Source organism: Saimiri boliviensis, chromosome 2 (genome assembly GCF_048565385.1).
Source record: "Saimiri boliviensis isolate mSaiBol1 chromosome 2, mSaiBol1.pri, whole genome shotgun sequence".
In the NCBI taxonomy this organism is placed as follows: Eukaryota; Metazoa; Chordata; class Mammalia; order Primates; family Cebidae; genus Saimiri; species Saimiri boliviensis.
In genome coordinates this window covers 81,534,606-81,551,708 of record NC_133450.1, presented here as the reverse complement: position 1 = coordinate 81,551,708, position 17,103 = coordinate 81,534,606, and the positions used below count along the sequence as shown (strand labels likewise).

Sequence of the window (17,103 nt, the reverse complement as noted above, 5' to 3'; positions counted from 1 at the left end):
CGGAGGTTGCGGTGAGCCGAGATCGCGCCATTGCACTCCAGCCTGGGTAACAAGAGCGAAACTCCGTCTCAAAAAAAAAAAAAAAAAAAGTACAGATCATGGCTGAAGGGCTTTCTCTTTGTAATTGATCTGCCCAATGGAATTATACTCATTCCAGCTCTTGTGACTGATTACTTAATTTAAATAATGGTGTAGATAATAATAGCTAATAGCTGTTGGCACTTTAAATATGGCAGACACTGTTCTAGGTGCTTTACATGTATTAACTTATTTAATCGGCACCACAACCTTTTGTGGTAGATACTGTTGAATATATCCATTTTATAGATAGGGAAACTGAGGTGTACAGAAGAGTTAAAAAATTGGTACCGCTGCTTGTATACTTGTGTTATCTACTGATGGTAAGATTTTTTTCATTTAATTGTAGCGTCTCTCTCTCTCTCTCTCTCTTTTTTTTTTTTTTTAAGAAAGGGTCTCATTCTGTCACTTAGGCTCTAGTGCAGTGACATGATCACTGCTCATTGCATCCTCAACCTCCTGGGTTCAGGCAATCCTCCTGCCTCCAGGCATCCCTCCTGCCTCAGCCCCCTGAGTAGCTGGGACTATAGGCACCTCGCCTGGCTAATTTTTATAGTTTTTTTGTAGAGGCAGGGTTTCACCATGTTGCCCAGGCTGGTCTCAAACTCCTGGACTCAAGTGATCTGCTCACCTCAGCTTCCCAAAATGCTCCAACATTTTGGGATTATAGGCATTGAGCCACCACAGCTGGCTGCATCTCATTCTTTATATTCCCCAACTTTGTTGGTTTTCTACTGTTCTAATTTTTCCTGCTTAATTTAATAAGAAATGGTACCTACCACTCATCTTTTTGATTAAAGGAAAATAGATATCATACTCTTAATTGGGTGATTCCTTGGATTCATCATTTTTTAAAAACATGTTGCTACAATATAGCAATAGGTTGGAAGTATTGATATCATGGAAAAAGTATCAAAGATGTTTCTTTTTTTAAAGTTATAGTCACATTATCTGGGTCTAAAAATAATTTAGAAATATTTTTCCTAAAAAGACTCACATGTAAGGTAATTTTTGGGGGGTTATATGTTAAAATTATCTATGATATTAGATTAAGGTTTGATAAACCAAAAGAAATTACTAAGTGTGTAACTTGAAAATATATAATTAGACATGAGTTTTAATTTAGACAGATTTTACCACACAGTATCTAGAATCAGTTTATAAGTGGATTGCCATTTTAATGACTATCTTTTTTATTTTAATGTTTTTTTTTTTTTTTTTGAGATGGAGTCTCAGTCACCCAGGCTGGAGTGTAGTGGTGTGATCTCAGCTCACTGCAACATCCGTCTCCCCTGTGCCAGCAGTTCTTCTGCTTCAGCCTCCCAAGTAGCTGGCACTACAGGTGTGCAACACCATGCTCAGCTGATTTTTTTAATTTTTAGTACAGACAGGGTTTTCACCATGTTGGCCAGGCTGGTCTTGAACTCCTGACCTCAGGTGATCTACCTGCCACAGCCTCCGAAAGTGCTGGGATTGCAGGGGTGACCTACTATGCCTAGTCAATGACTACCTTTTTAAAATCCAACTCTGTTAACTATTAATGGCCTATCAGTACTATCCATATATAATTATTTTAATCTTAATACTAAAAAATATAGACCATCAGGTATTATTCATATCAAGAAATATTAGTGTAGTGGGTTTTTTAAAATTATGTATGTGGCCAGGCACAGTGGCTTACACCTGTAATCCCAGCACTTTAGGAGGCTCAGGTGAGTGGATCACAAGGTCAGGAGTTTAAGACCAGCCTGGCCAACATGGGGAAACCCTGTCTCTACTAAAAATACAAAAATTAGCTGGGTGTAGTGGCACATGCCTGTAGGCCCAGCTACACAAGAGGCTGGGACAGGAGAATCACCTGAACCTGGGAGGCAGAGGTTGCAGCGAGCCTAGACCACACCATTGCACTCCATCCTGGGCAACAGAGCAAGACTTGGTTTTAAAAATATACTGTATATATATGTATTTATTTTCTATCTAAAATTTAAATTTTGGTAAAATCAGTTCACAACACTCTTTTTTTGTTTTTTTGGTGAGATAGAATCTCACTCTGTTGCGCAGGCTGGAGTGCAGCAGCATGATCTCAGGTCACTGCAACCTCCGCCTCTTGGGTTCAAGCAATATTGCTGTCTCAGCCTCATGAGTAGCTGGGACTACAGTCACACGCCACCACATCCAGCTAATTTTTATAGAGGCAAGGTTTCACCATGTTCGGCAGGCTGGTCTCAAATTCCTGTCTTCAGATAATCCACCTGCCTTGGCCTCCCAAAGTACTGGGATTACAGGTGTGAGCCACCATGCCTGACCCCACAACATTCTTTTTTCTTTTTTTTTTTTTGAGATGGAGTTTCTCTCTTGTTACCCATACTGGAGTGCAATGGCGCAATCTCGGCTCACTGCAACCTCCGCCTCCTGGGTTCAGGCAATTCTCCTGCCTCAGCCTCCTGAGTAGCTGGGATTACAGGCACGTGCCCCCATGCCCAGCTAATTTTTTGTATTTTTAGTAGAGACAGGGTTTCACCAGGTTGACCAGGATGGTCTCGATCTCTGGCCTCGCGATCCACCCGCCTCAGCCTCCCAAAGTGCTGGGATTACAGGCTTGAGCCACCGCGCCCGACCAACATTCTTTAACAGATATTATTCTGATAGATTTTCATTTTAAAAGTTTTGCATAATAAACTTGTTCATAAATCCCTATCTTCAAGTAGTTGTCAATCTTGAATAGTATTTTTATATAATTATTTCTTATTTAGGCCTTTTTTTTTTTTTTTTTTTTTTTTTGAGATTCAGTTTCGCTCTTGTTACCCAGGCTGGAGTGCAATGGCGCGATCTCGGCTCACCGCAACCTCCGCCTCCTGGGTTCAGGCAATTCTCCTGCCTCAGCCTCCTTAGTAGCTGGGATTACAGGCACACGCCACCATGCCCAGCTAATGTTTTGTATTTTTTAGTAGAGACTGGGTTTCACCATGTTGACCAGGATGGTCTCGATCTCTTGACCTCGTGATCCACCCGCCTCGGCCTCCCAAAGTGCTGGGATTACAGGCTTGAGCCACCAAGCCCGGCCTTAGGCATTATTTTTATACTTTTGACAGTTTTCACAATATATTTGGTTTACTCAGAAAAGATTAAAATTATTTGTACTGTACGTAAAATAATTATTATAAATTTGAAGGAACATACATATACTAGACTGAAATGAAGCTATTGGCGTTTGAGAGATTACATGTTTTGAAGAGTTGCACATTTGAAGAAAGTAAAATACTAAGTTGAGAAAGGTGTGGATTAAGTAGATGTAGAAAATGGGAAGTAGGCCAGGCGTGGTGGCTCATGCCTGTAATCTCAGTACTTTGGGAGGCCAAGGCAGGCATATCACCTGAGGTCAGGAGTTCATGACCAGCTTGACCAACGTGGAGAAACCCTATCTCTACTAAAAATACAAATTAGCTGGGTGTGGTGGCGCACGCCTGTAATCCCAGCTACTCAGAAGGCCGAGGCAGGAGAATTGCTTGAACCCGAGAGGCAGAGGTTGTGGTGAGCAGAGATCATGCCCATTACACTCAACAAGAGCAAAACTCTATCTCAAAAAAAAAAAAAAAAAAAAAAGAAGGAAAAAAAGGGGGGAAGTAGGCAGTCCAGGAAAGGAATCGTTGAGAGTAAAATTAGAAGAAAAATGGAGCTGATGGCATTTGTGGAATAGATTTTTGAAGCATTTGGAGTTATGCCTATATCTGCATCTGTCTGTTTTTATATCTCTGACCTAACACAATAAAGTAATGGTAGTCTCAAGTTAAACTCATTGTATTATATGTACCTGGCAGATGTTCTTGTTTGTTCTTACCAGACAGTTCTTAATGCTTCTTGACTTGTATATATCTGTTCACACTTACCTATATCCAAATGAGTTAGACACTGCTGGCCTTACATCTCATCTCTTCTGTTTCTGAGATTTTACCTTTGCATCACATGGCACAACCCATGTGGCCCTAACCCCAGCCTGGTAACTTTCTACATTTCTTCCCACTTTTCTCTCTACTAACCACCTCATTCTCTTCCAGTGTCTTTTAATCCTGAAAAACCTTCTTCTTCACATGGTGTGTCTGTTCTGAGGAAATTTTATAATCAACAGTTATTCTTTCTATTCTCATAGTAAAGAAACACTCCAGCAATATATTCCTTTATCTTCAGTGCCACCTTTTATCCCCAGTAAACACATCTGGAAAGCAATGTCAAATTTTAAGATGCATGTTATATTTAAGTATATGTGAAGTAGTAGTATGCATAATGAAGTTATAGCTTTGACCTAATCTGAAAGTCACTGTTTGAGAAGTTGGAATATGTCACCTTTGAACAATGTTCCACTTATTATGCTTGGAAAATACTGTTAAGTAGATGTATTCTTGTGCAGTGGAATTGTGTTGTGTTCAAAGGGAATGAATCTTAAAGAGGCCCTGCTTATCTGCGTTTACTGCAGGTTGAATATCCCCAATTCAAAAAATGCGAAATCTGAAACGCCTCAAAATCTGAAATTTATGGCCAGGTGTGGTAATCCCAACACTCTGGGAGGCTGAGGCAGACAGACAACTTGTTTTGGGAGTTCGAGACTAGCCTGGCCAACACAGTGAAACCTGTCTCCACAAAAAATACAAAAATGGGCCAGATGTGGTGGCGCACGCCTATAACCCCAGCTACTTGGGAGGCCAAGGTTGCAGTTAGCCAGGATCGTGTCACTGCCTCTAGCCTGGGCAGCAGAGTGAGACTCTCAAAAAAAAAATCTGAAACTTAGCTGGGTGTGATGGTTCATGCCTGTAATCCCAGCACTTTGGGAGGCTAAGGCAATATTGCTTGAACCTAAGAGTTTGAGACCAGCCTGGGCAACATAGTGAGACAGCGAGAGCCCATCTCTACAAAAAAAAAAATTTTTTAAGCCAGGCATGGTGTTATGCTCCTGTCATCTCAGCTACGTGGAAGCCTGAGGCAGGAAGATCACTTCAGCCCAGGAGGTCAAGGCTGCAGTGGCCGTGTTTACACCACTGCACTCCAACCTGGACAACAGAGTGAAACCTTGTCTCCCCGCCCCCCAAAAAAAAAAGTCTGAAACTTTTTGAGCACTGACATGACGCTCAAAGGAAATGCTCATTGGATCATTTTCTATATTCAGATAAGGGACACTCGACCTATATATGGAGCAAGTGATTTATAGGAATATTGAAGATAAAATATTTATATGTACAGAAAAATGAAATTTTTGGGGTTACTAACTGCATGTGAATGATGAACACCAGCAAAATAATCTGTCGTTATTTGGCTTACCAAAGAAATAAGATGTATGTGGTTTTCAATCAAGGCTACAAACTACACTAAATGTTTCAGGATGAGAATATTACAACTGATTAGAAGAGCAACTATAGTTATATTTTTTAGACCTCATCCTAAATGATGGTAATTGGATACTGAGGATTTGGTCCTTTTTTTCTGCTTTGTGGAGGTGTATGTGGTTTACTTTGTATTTTATCAGTCTAGACTGATAGGATTAGGCCAGATCAGGTGGCTCACACCTCTGATCCCAACACTTTGGGAAGCAGGCAGATCACTTGAGGTCAGGAGTTTTAAGTCCAGGCTACCCAATAAGGTGAAACCCCATTTCTTCTAAAAAGACAAAAATTAGCCAGGCATGGTGGCACAAGCCTGTAATTCTTTTTTTTTTTTTTTTTTGAGACGGAGTTTCGCTCTTATTACCCAGGCTGGAGTGCAATGGCACAATCTCAGCTCACCGCAACCTCTGCCTCCTGGGTTCAGGCAATTCTCCTGCCTCAGCCTCCTGAGTAGCTGGGATTACAGGCACGCACCACCATGCCCAGCTAATGTTTTGTATTTTTAGTAGAGACGGGGTTTCACTATGTTGACCATGATGGTCTGTATCTCGACCTCGTGATCCACCTGCCTCGGCCTCCCAAAGTGCTGGGATTACAGGCCTGAGCCACTGTGCCCAGCACAAGCCTGTAATTCTAACTGCTCCGGAGGCTGAGGCAGGAGAATCACTTGAACCTGCGAGGTAGAGGTTGCATTGAGCTTCTCACCAAAAAAAAAAAAAAGACTAATAGGATTAAACAAGTGAAACTGTATCTAGCCTAGAGATGGGAACAGAGTGATATTATTAGCAAAGTAATGATCATTCAAAATTTGTCTGCTGGCTGGGCACAGTGACTCACACCTGTAATCCCAGCACTTTGGGAGGCCAAAGAGGGCATATCACCTGATGTCAGGAATTTGAGACCAGCCTGCCCAACATGGTGAAACCCCATCTCTACTAAAAATACAAAAATTAGCCGGGTGTGGTGGCGAGTGCCTCTAGTCCCAGCTACTTGGGAGGCTGTGCATTACTTGAAACCAAGAGGCAGAGGTTTCAGTGACCCTAGATCTCACCACTGTACTCCAGTCTGGGCGACAAGAGCAAAACTCCATCTCAAACAAACAAACAAACAAAATTTGTCTTCTAAAGTAGGCAGTTCTTAAGGAAATTCTCCATTTTTTCCTAAAACATTACCAGAACCAGATTTTTGTCTTGGGGGCATTTTTGTGTGCATGTATATGGATGCCAGAATTGAAACTCCACTAAGCCTAGATTTGAATTTGTTACTACCACAAAATGTTTTATTTCTTTTTAATCTGAATCCATGAATCTAGTTAAATAAAGATGTGTTATTCATGGTGTCTGAAATTATAATAGTAGTCACCTTTAAGTGAAGTACAGTATTTTTTTTTCTGTAAAATTTTGTCAAAATGAATGCAATTTAGAAGAGTCAGAATGTAAATTGTTTTAATGGTTGCTCATGGCTTTTTGAATATTAGATTATATAAGACTACATTAAATGTAGGCAAGGAGACAGACACAGAAATAAGAAAATAATGTATATAAGGCAGCTCTGTGGGTACTGTACTCTTTCCTGATAATGACCAGTAGGTTTTGAGAACTGTTGTGTCTGACTGTTAAAATTTTAACCTCAAGTAGCCAATAGTGCTAATTTAGATGCCACATCTGAATCTTACATGTAGAATAGCAAGATTGATTTCTGAAAAATGGAGGTTATTTAAACCCACCAGTCCAAATATCTCCTTCTTGGATATAATTTACCTTGATACAAATTTAAAATAAAAGATTTTTTAGCAAGTGGTTATTGAGATGAAATTTTGAGTAATTATTGAGAAAGGTCATTGAGACAGGTCAGCTAGAGGTGGATACACAGCCTGCCTGATAATTGGATGGATGCTACCTGGCTGGAAGATGGAGCTTATTGGTGGATCAAAATCTCAGAGGGAAACTTTACATTTTTAGCTTAAATGTTTATTAAAATTACATTCCAGTGAAGTACTGTATGCTGCTATTTTATTGTTAAAAATGAACGGATCATCAGTGATTATTATTACACCAAACACTGTTCTAAGTGATCGCTTGTATGTGAAATATATTTGGTTTGAGTGGTACTTAGGTAATATTTCTATACTTTAAAACATGAACTTCTTTTATTATAATATATCCAAAGTTAGAATACAGCATACCTTAGAAAGAAATGGTTTCCCATTGTATGTTTATTTGCTGAAACCTATCTTTGTATCTCCTCAGGTTTATGTGAGATTAAGACCATTTTTCAGGGAATTCCTGGAACGAATGTCTCAGATGTATGAGGTAAACATGCTTAAGCCAATTACATAACGTATTTTTATTTTATTCAATATAGTACCCATATTTAGACCATGTATAATGATTACTTCTTTTCCCCTGAATTTATAGATCATTCTTTTTACTGCTTCTAAGAAGGTGTATGCAGACAAGTTACTGAACATACTAGACCCTAAAAAGCAACTGGTCAGGTAAATTTAATTAAGAAATAGTGGAAATGTCTGTCACACTGATCTATGAAATTACTGATTCTATTTCATTTTAATGGCCATTTTCATTTGGCTGCATATGTGTTGGATGGTGAATATAAATGAATTTTTTAAGTCCCTAAACTCTTTAAAACAGTTCCTAATGATGGAACTCCAGACAGACGTTCTTTAAAGGATACAAAGATCCAGTGCCTTTATTCACTGTGACATCTATATCCTCATTTCTTTTGGGATTGGGGGAGACAGGGGTTGGGGGTATATGTGGAATTTTTCCACAATGTGCATGATGTTTCATCTCCATATGTCTCTGAGATAATGCATGTTAATTTACTTTTTAATGGCATAAATAAAAGCTAATATTTAGCAGAAAGGATCATATTAAGCTCTTCGTATTTTGAAAGCAAATTTATCTTCCATGGAAAGAAAATGTTATATGAATTTAATGAAAAATTACAGTGGGTTTAGTCACTCAGGTTATCCTAACTGGACTCAGTTCCTTGTGTGTGCCCTGAGCCAGGAGATACAATGTATTCCTGGTTAGTGGCAGTGCCCTGGGTGATTTTAAAACATTATTATAATTAGTTCCATTATTTTGTCAGCTGAAGTGAGATAATAAGAATGCAACAAACTTGCTGCATCCTTTAAGATGAGGGGTTAAATCTTTGAGTTTTTGACCAAAAGCTGAGAGAAATGACACAAAAGACTCATAAAAGCTTCAGTAGGGCCCAAGGTGGGCAGATCACCTGAGGTCGGGAGTTTGAGACCAGCTTGACCAACATGGAGAAACCTCCATCTCTACTAAAAATACAAAATTAGCTGGGTGTGGTGGCACATGCCTGTAATACCAGCTACTCAGGAGGCTGGCGCAGGAGAATTGCTTGAACGTGGGAGGCAGAGGTTGCAGTGAGCTGAGATCGAGCCATTGCACTCCAGCCTGGGCAACAAGAACAAAACTTTGTCTCGAAAAAGAAAAAAAGCTTTAATAGCTGGGCACTAATTTTCTTTCTTTCTTGATACTGATTCTCACCCTGTTTCCCAGACTGGAGTGCAGTTTGGGATCTCCACCTCCTGAGTTCATAGAGATTCTTCTGCCTCAGCCTGTCAAGTAGCTGAGACTACAGAAGCGTGCCAGCATGCCTGGCTAGTTTTTGTTTTTGGTAGAGATGGGGTTTCACCATGCTGGCCAGCCTGGTCTTGAAGTCCTGACCTCAAGTGATCCACCCACCTGAGCCTTCCAAAGTGCTGTGATTATAGTGGTGAACAACACAAGTTCTTCTCTCTTGGAGCTTTTGTTTACTAATGAGGAACAAGTGATAGTCATGCTATTACAATATGTTATAAATTAATAATCCTCTTTTAAACTAGATTTGTAAAATCTACACACTTGAGGGTTTCTGTTTGTTTTATCTAGTTGTATTTTGAAAAATCTGAAACAGAAGCTTTTTGTTTGTTTGTTTGTTTGTTTTTGAGCTGGAGTGTCGCTTTTTCACCCAGGCTGGAGTGCAGTGGCGTGATCTCCGCTCACTGCAACCTCCTGCTGTCAGGTTCAAGTGACTCTCCTGCCTCAGCCTCTTGAGTGACTAGGACTACAGACACACGCCACCACACCCTAATTTTTGTATTTCTAGTAGAGATGGAGTTTCACCATGTTGGTCAGGCTGGTTTCTAACTTGTGACTTCATGATCTGCCCACCTCAGCCTCCCAAAGTGCTTGGATTACAGGCGTGAGCCACCAAGCCCAGCCAACAAAAGCTTTTCAAACAGTAGATTGTGAGTGCTGTGGGGGATTGTCTATGTCGGTGACAAGGTAAACTCTAAGAAATTCCTGTGATCTCTAAATCTCTTTTTTTTTTTTTTTTTGAGACGGAGTTTTGGATCTTGTTGCCTAGGCTGGGGTGCAATGGTACAATTTTTCTGCTCACCGCAGCCTCTGACTCCCAGGTTCAAGCAATTCTCCAGCCTCAGACTCCCGAATAGCTGGGATAACAGCCATGCGCCACCTGGCTAGTTTTGTATTTTTAGTAGAGACTGGGTTTTTCCATGTTGGTCAGGCTGGTCTCGAGCTCCCGACCTCAGGTGATCCACCTGCCTCAGCCTCCCACAGTGCTGGGATTACAGGCGTGAGCCACTGAGCCCGGCCGGTCCCATGAGTTTTTAATGCAAATTTACTCACATGGATGATCTGCTCTGTGATGACTGGTACCAATAGTTTTTTTCCTAAAAATGCATTCGTCAGGATAGTCCCAGATTTTAGAAAAAATGCAGATACATGCTATACACTCTCTTGTTCCTGAATAATTGAAAGGTTTTTAGTCCAATATAATTTAAATAACTGTACTATCCATGCACAGATTCAGTTGTCTCCTGTCTCAGTGAATTTGCCACTATTGGTGAAGAGGCATCAACAGTGACTTGAATTTACATGCCTTTCCAATTTCCTCATATCCACGTGTTTATAGAAACAAAACATGGAATCCTATTTAGGCCCAATCAAGGCTTGAATTAATTTACTTAGTGTTCTCCCCCGCCACCCACCCAAAGTAGAATTGACTTTAAACCTTCCAAGGGCCAGGTGATCATTTGACTGTGATTATTAAAGTTATTCCTTGTAATAAGGGGGAAATAACTGTTTATACATTTTATCCGTTTTTTAAATTCTTCCTTTTTGCTATAGCGACTGGCAATGATAATTTTAAGATTGAGTTTTTATTTGTGTGTGTGTATATGTAGATTTTACTTATTCTTGGTAGCACTGTGACAGATTTTGTGGGTAGAAAATATCCGTTTCTTGAAACTACATAAATTAAAATACAGGTGCAAATAGGTCCTAGGTTTTGCAAAATTGTTAGTGTGATTAAGACACAAGGAAGACGATTTACCAATTATTAATGACACTTTATACAGAATAGAGTATCAAGGTAGAAAAAAATTATTTTATGTATCAGTTATTAATAATGTTCAGAGACTAATATTTTGAGTATAAGTTGAGATTATAATAATTACTCTAGTATTGTAAAACCTTTAATAGCTTTCTAAAATGATGTAGCATTTTTCAATTTGGGTGAAACTGTTAGTTTACATTTATAATACTTAAATCTGAATTCCTCATTTTATTTCGTCTCTTTTTTTAAATGATCATACACATACACTAAAAGAAATTAAGGGTGTTGAGGAAAAGTTGAAATGATGGAATGTTTTGGTCTTAGGACCTTTTCTCAGGAATTATAAGGAAATCTAAAAAGCACTTTTTAAAATGCCAACACAAAAACATTCCTTCTTATATTTTCTATTCTGGCATGTACAGGGATAGGGAGGCTGTGTGGTCCACTGGTTAGAGCCAAGATCTGGGAGCCAGGAGGATCCTGGGTTCCAATGCGGGGCTAACCACTGACTTACTGTGTGACCTTGGGCAAGTCACTTGACCTCCTTGTGCCTCAGTCAACCATCTGGAAAATTGGTTAAAAAGCAGGACCTCGCTGACAACCAGATGCTGCATCTGAGCTGAGCTTTCCTGGGTAAATAAATTATAAAAACAATTTAGAGTTTTTAATCCCCCTTTATAATTTAATAATAACATTTTGGGATAAACTGGAGTTAAAGCATAGTAATATTTGGTTGTAAGCTTTTAATAATTGCTAAGAATTTTTATAATAAAATGGCAGCCCACAGAGCTTAGGCCCATATTTGTGTTTGATTTTCCTTCATGAGAGAAAATAATATGGCTTAACCTATAAAGGCTATGGTATATATATGTGTGTGTGTGTGTGTGTGTGTGTGTGTGTGTGTGTGTGTCGTACTTTTTAGAAAGTTTTGTGTTTTTTTGTTAATTTGTTTTTATTTTTATGTTTAGGCACCGGCTTTTTCGTGAACATTGTGTTTGTGTACAAGGAAACTATATAAAGGACTTAAATATTCTTGGAAGAGATCTTTCAAAAACTATAATAATTGACAACTCACCACAAGCCTTTGCATATCAGGTAGGAAGAAAGCTGATAAACTCAGATTCGAAAAAATGCAATGAAGACACATGCTGCCAAACAATACGATGGGAGAAGAAGAAGAGAATTTTCACTGGTGGAACTTCCCTTTAATGTATCAATTTTTTAGAATTAGAAGTGACAGTGCTATATTTCTGGAAAATTTTTACTTAAATGACATGCAGCATAAATGAAGAAAAATCTGAGTAGTAAATCTGAATAAGAAAACCATAAGCATCATTCAGTAGCATTCTAATCAGTTATTAAATCAGTAATTAATGAGTAATTTAATCAAACAGATTTGAGTACTATAGTTAGCTTAACTGTTCTGGTCTGCTTATTTGGTTTAATGTTCTGAAATATTTTCTTAGACTATTTTGTCAATATATTTGTACCCTTTGTTAATATTTCTTTGATGGTATAACTACAACTATAGATGAATCATTCTTTCAAGATATATTTTAGATTATGAATATGTCCATGTAATATTTTTTGTTTGGTTTTGTGTGTGTGTGTGTGTGAGAGAGAGAGATGGAGTTTCACTCTTGTTGCCTAGGCTGGAGAGTGCAGTAGCATAATCTCAGCTCACTGCAACGTCCGCCTCCTGGGTTCAAGTGATTTTCCTGGCTTTGCCTCCTGAGCAGCTGGTACTACAGGTGTGTGCTACTACACCTGGCGAATTTTTTTGTATTTTTAGTAGAGATGGGGTTTTGCTATGTTGGCCAGGCTGGTCTTGAATTCCTGACCTCTGGTGATCCACCTGCCTCAGCCTCCCAATGTGCTGGGATTACAGGTGTGAGCCACCACACCCAGCCCCATGTGATATGATTTCTTAGATTTCAAAATGTTTCAAAATGTTTCAAAATGTCTATAATAAAAAGAAAACAAAGGAAAAATTGTATATGATATTAAGTTATATTTAGGTCCTTTTATTTGTTTACACTTAAAAATGTCTTTAAGAATTTCATCTTGGGCTGGGCGCGGTGGCTCACGCCTGTAATCCCAGCACTTTAGGAGGCCGAGGTGGGTGGATCATGAGGTCAAGAGATCGAGACCATCCTGGTCAAAGTGGTGAAACCTCGTCTCTACTAAAAATAAAAAAAATTAGCTGGGCATGGTGGTGCATGCCTGTAATCCCAGCTACTCGGGAGGCTGAGGCAGGAGAATTGCCTGAACCCAGGAGTCGGAGGTTGCGGTCAGCCGAGATCGCGCCATTGCACTCCAGCCTGGGTAACAAGAGCGAAACCCCGTCTCAAATAAAAAAAAAAAAAAAAAAAGAATTTCATCTTGGTTCTTAGATAAAATGACATCAATTATTCTCCATCTCATACACAACATTTAGCCTAAATTTTGAAATATTTTATCCCAGAGATTATTCATCATAAAATAAATATGGCTTGCATCTTGTTTTTAGGCTCCTTTTCAATGAAATGCCATTGAGTTAATTTGTTCTGTATTTCAGGTTATCATCCTACTTGTTGGGAATAGAATAATTAATGGGAGAGATATATGGTCACTGTATTTAAGGGAAAAAAAAGTATAGGCTTTCCAATATTCTCTACATTGGTGGTATCCCATCTTTCATAGTGCCTACCTAGCATTGTATAATTGTGACTATTTCTGGAAGGAATAAAGGAATATTTTAGTTATATTGATGATTCTTGTAAAATGTATTTTATTGGAAATTTCTTGTTTAGCTTTATATAGTCTGAGAAGAAATGACACTAAAAAACCATAGGCTTCAGTTTAATTTATTTTCATCTGTCTCTTGAGCTGTTAAGTTGTCAAAGGTCTGGTGGCATTGCTGTTCAAAGCATATTTTAAATCACTATTTACTTAAAACATCTTTTGTTCATTTTTTAACTTTTTCCAAACTAGGCAAAATATAAGTAAAAGAGGATTTAACTACTTATTTATTGTTTTAGCTTTCTAATGGAATCCCTATAGAAAGTTGGTTTATGGATAAAAATGACAATGAACTCCTAAAATTGATTCCATTCCTGGAGAAGCTTGTAGAACTGGTAAGTATAGCTTATATTTTTCTGTTGTGTTTTTGTTAGCTTACCTATATTGAAATAAGTCTTTTTAAATGTCTTTGCTTTGTGTGTACTGAATTACAAAGTCAACTGTGAGCCAGGTCACAGGTGCCATCACAGACGCCTCTGTAGTGCCAGTTACTTTAGAGGCTGAGGCAGGAGAATTGCTTGAGCTTAGGAGTTTGAGGTCATACTAGGCAACATGGTGAGACTCCGTCTCTTTAAAAAATAATATTGATGATGATAATAAAGTAATCTGTCATGGGAGATAAGGGCAAAGGTTGAAAAAGATTTATTTGCATTTTCAAATTTTTTTGTTTTTTTGAGGAAGAGTCTCGTCTGTCACTCAGACTGGAGTGTAGTAGCACAATCACTGCACACAGCAAGCAGCCTTGACTTCCTGGTCTCAATCAATTCTCCTGCCTCAGTGTCCTGGGTAGCTGGGAATATAGGTATGTGTCACCATGCCTGGCTAGTTTTTGTAATTTTTGTAGAGATGGAATTTCACCATGTTGCCCAGGCTGGTCTCAAACTCATGGGCTCAAATGATCTGCCCATCTCAGCCTCCCATAATGCTAGGATTATAGATGTGAGCCACCATGCCCAACCACATTTTCAGACTTTATATATTATATTAAAATTATGCTTATCGTTATTTAAGAATTTATAGATTGAGTGTCTTTACTATTTCAGTGGTCTTTCTTTTACAAGTTGCTAAGCAGTTGTATTAGAAATAACATTAAGCTGGCCGGGCATGGTCGCTCACACCTGTAATCCCAACACTTTGGGAGGCCAAGGTGGACAGATCACTTGAGGTCAGGAGGTCAATATCAGTGTGGCCCACATGGTGAAACCCCCATTTCTACTAAGAATACAAAAATTAGGCCAGGCGCGGTGGCTCAAGCCTGTAATCCCAGCACTTTGGGAGGCCGAGGAGGGTGGATCACAAGGTCAAGAGATCGAGACCGTCCTGGTCAACATGGTGAAACCCCGTCTCTACTAAAAATACAAAAAATTAGCTGGGCATGGTGGCACGTGCCTGTAATCCCAGCTACTCAGGAGGCTGAGGCGGGAGAATTGCCTGAGCCCAGGAGGCGGAGGTTGTGGTGAGCCAAGATCGCGCCATTGCACTCCAGCCTGGGTAACAAGAGCGAAACTCTGTCTCAAAAAAAAAAAATAAATCAATCAATAAATAAAAGAATACAAAAATTAGCTGGGCATGGTGGTGAGCACCTATAATCCCAGCTACTCTGGAGGCTGTGGCAGGAGAATCACTTGAACCTGGGAGGTGAAGATTGCTGTGAGCCAAGATTTCACCACTGCACTCCAGCCAGGGCAGCAGAGTAAGACTCTGTCTCAAAAAAAAAAAAAAAAAAAAAAATTGAATTTTTCATTTTGGTCTTATAATTCACATCTAGAATTAATGCTTATGCCAGTGAAACTTTATTCTGGGAATTATATTTCTATATCACATGGAACACTTAGCTTTAAAGACTGTAGAAAGTAGAATTCCTTTTTACCTGTCTTGGTTTGGTCTCTCGCTTAATTATTCAGACTTTGACTAGGTATAGTGGTATATGCCTATATAATCCCACCTCTTCCTTCCTTCCTTTTCTTTCTTTCTTTCTTTTTTTTTTTTTTGTTTTGAGACATGGTCTTACTCTGTCTTTTGCCCAGGCTAGAGTGCAGTGGCACAATCTTGACTCACTGCAGCCTCTGCCTCCCATGTTCAAGCGATTCTTGTGTCTCAGCCTTCCAACTAGCTGGAATTACAGGCACCCACCATCATTCCTGGCTGATTTTTCTTTTTTCTTTTTTTTTTTTTTTTGAGACGGAGTTTCATTCTTGTTACCTAGGCTGGAGTGCAATGGCGCGATCTTGGCTCACTGCAACCTCCGCCTCCTGGGTTCAGGCAGTTCTCCCACCTCAGCCTCCTGAGTAGCTGGGATTACAGGCACGCGCCACCATGCCCAGCTAATTTTTTGTATTTTTAGTAGAGACGGGGTTTCACCTTGTTGACCAGGATGGTCTTGATCTCTTGACCTTGTGATCCACCCACCTCGGCCTCCCAAAGTACTGGGATTACAGGCGTGAGCCACCGCGCCTGGCGATTTTTTGTATTTTTAAAAGATAGGGTTTTGCCATGTTGCCGAGGCTGGTCTAGAACTCCTGACCTCAGATAATCCACCTGCCTTGGCTTCCCAAAGTGCTAGGAGTACAGGCATGATCCCACTATTTGGGACCCCACCATTTTGGAAGCCTAGGTGGGAGGATTGCTTGAGGCCAGGAGTTTGAGACCAGCCAGGGGAATTAGCTAAGCATTGTGGCATGTGAGTATAATTCCAGCTACTCAAGAGACTGAGGTAGGAGGATTGTTTGAGGCTCCAGTGAGCCAGGATCATGTCACTGCATTCCAGCGGGCAGAAAGAGCAAGACCCTATCGTGCATTCATTCATTCATTCAAATAACTAAATAAATAAGTAAATCTTCTTGAGAGGCCAAGGCGGGTGGATCACCTGAGGTCAGGAGTTCAAGGCCAGCCTGACCAACATAGTGAAACCTGGTCTCTACAAAAAAATAAGCCGGGTGTGGTGACAGGCACCTATAATCCCAGCTATTTGGGAGGCTGAGGCACAAGAATTGCTTGAACCCGGGAGGCAACGATTGCAGTGAACCGAGATTGTGCCATTGCACTCCATCCTGGGCTGCAGAGCCGAGACTCCATCTCAAAAAAACAACAGAAAAATAGCCGGGGGTGGTGGCTCATGACTGTAATCCTACCACTTTGGAAGGCTGAGGCAGGTGGATCACCTGAGGTCAGGAGTTCGAGACCAACATGACCAACATGGTGAAACCCCGTTCTCTACGAAACAACACAAAAATTAGCTGGGCATGGTGGCAGGCACCAGTAATCCTAGCTACTCACGCTGAGGCAGGAGAATCACTCCAACCTGGAAGGCAGAGGTTGCAGTGAGCCAGATCATGCCATTGTACTCCAGCTGCTCAACAGAGCAAGACTCCGTTTCAGAAATTAAGATTAAAATAATCTTTAATAATTTTTTTTAAATCTCAATTTAACTGCATCTTTGTAGTATCTTTACTTGGTAAACAAAGTATGTTGTAAA

General features: G+C 39.9%; 1 protein-coding gene across 2 annotated transcripts in view; it reads left to right on the top strand.

Moving 5' to 3' along the window:
• Positions 1-17,103, top strand: part of CTDSPL2 (CTD small phosphatase like 2) — a 111,815-nt gene that overhangs the window by 89,610 nt on the left and 5,102 nt on the right. For both annotated transcript variants that reach the window (XM_074393691.1, XM_003928922.4), the window contains exons 9-12: positions 7,700-7,762; positions 7,868-7,947; positions 11,816-11,942; positions 13,868-13,963. In XM_074393691.1, coding sequence (XP_074249792.1) covers positions 7,700-7,762; positions 7,868-7,947; positions 11,816-11,942; positions 13,868-13,963 — 366 coding nt within the window. The remainder of the gene's footprint in view (positions 1-7,699; positions 7,763-7,867; positions 7,948-11,815; positions 11,943-13,867; positions 13,964-17,103) is intronic.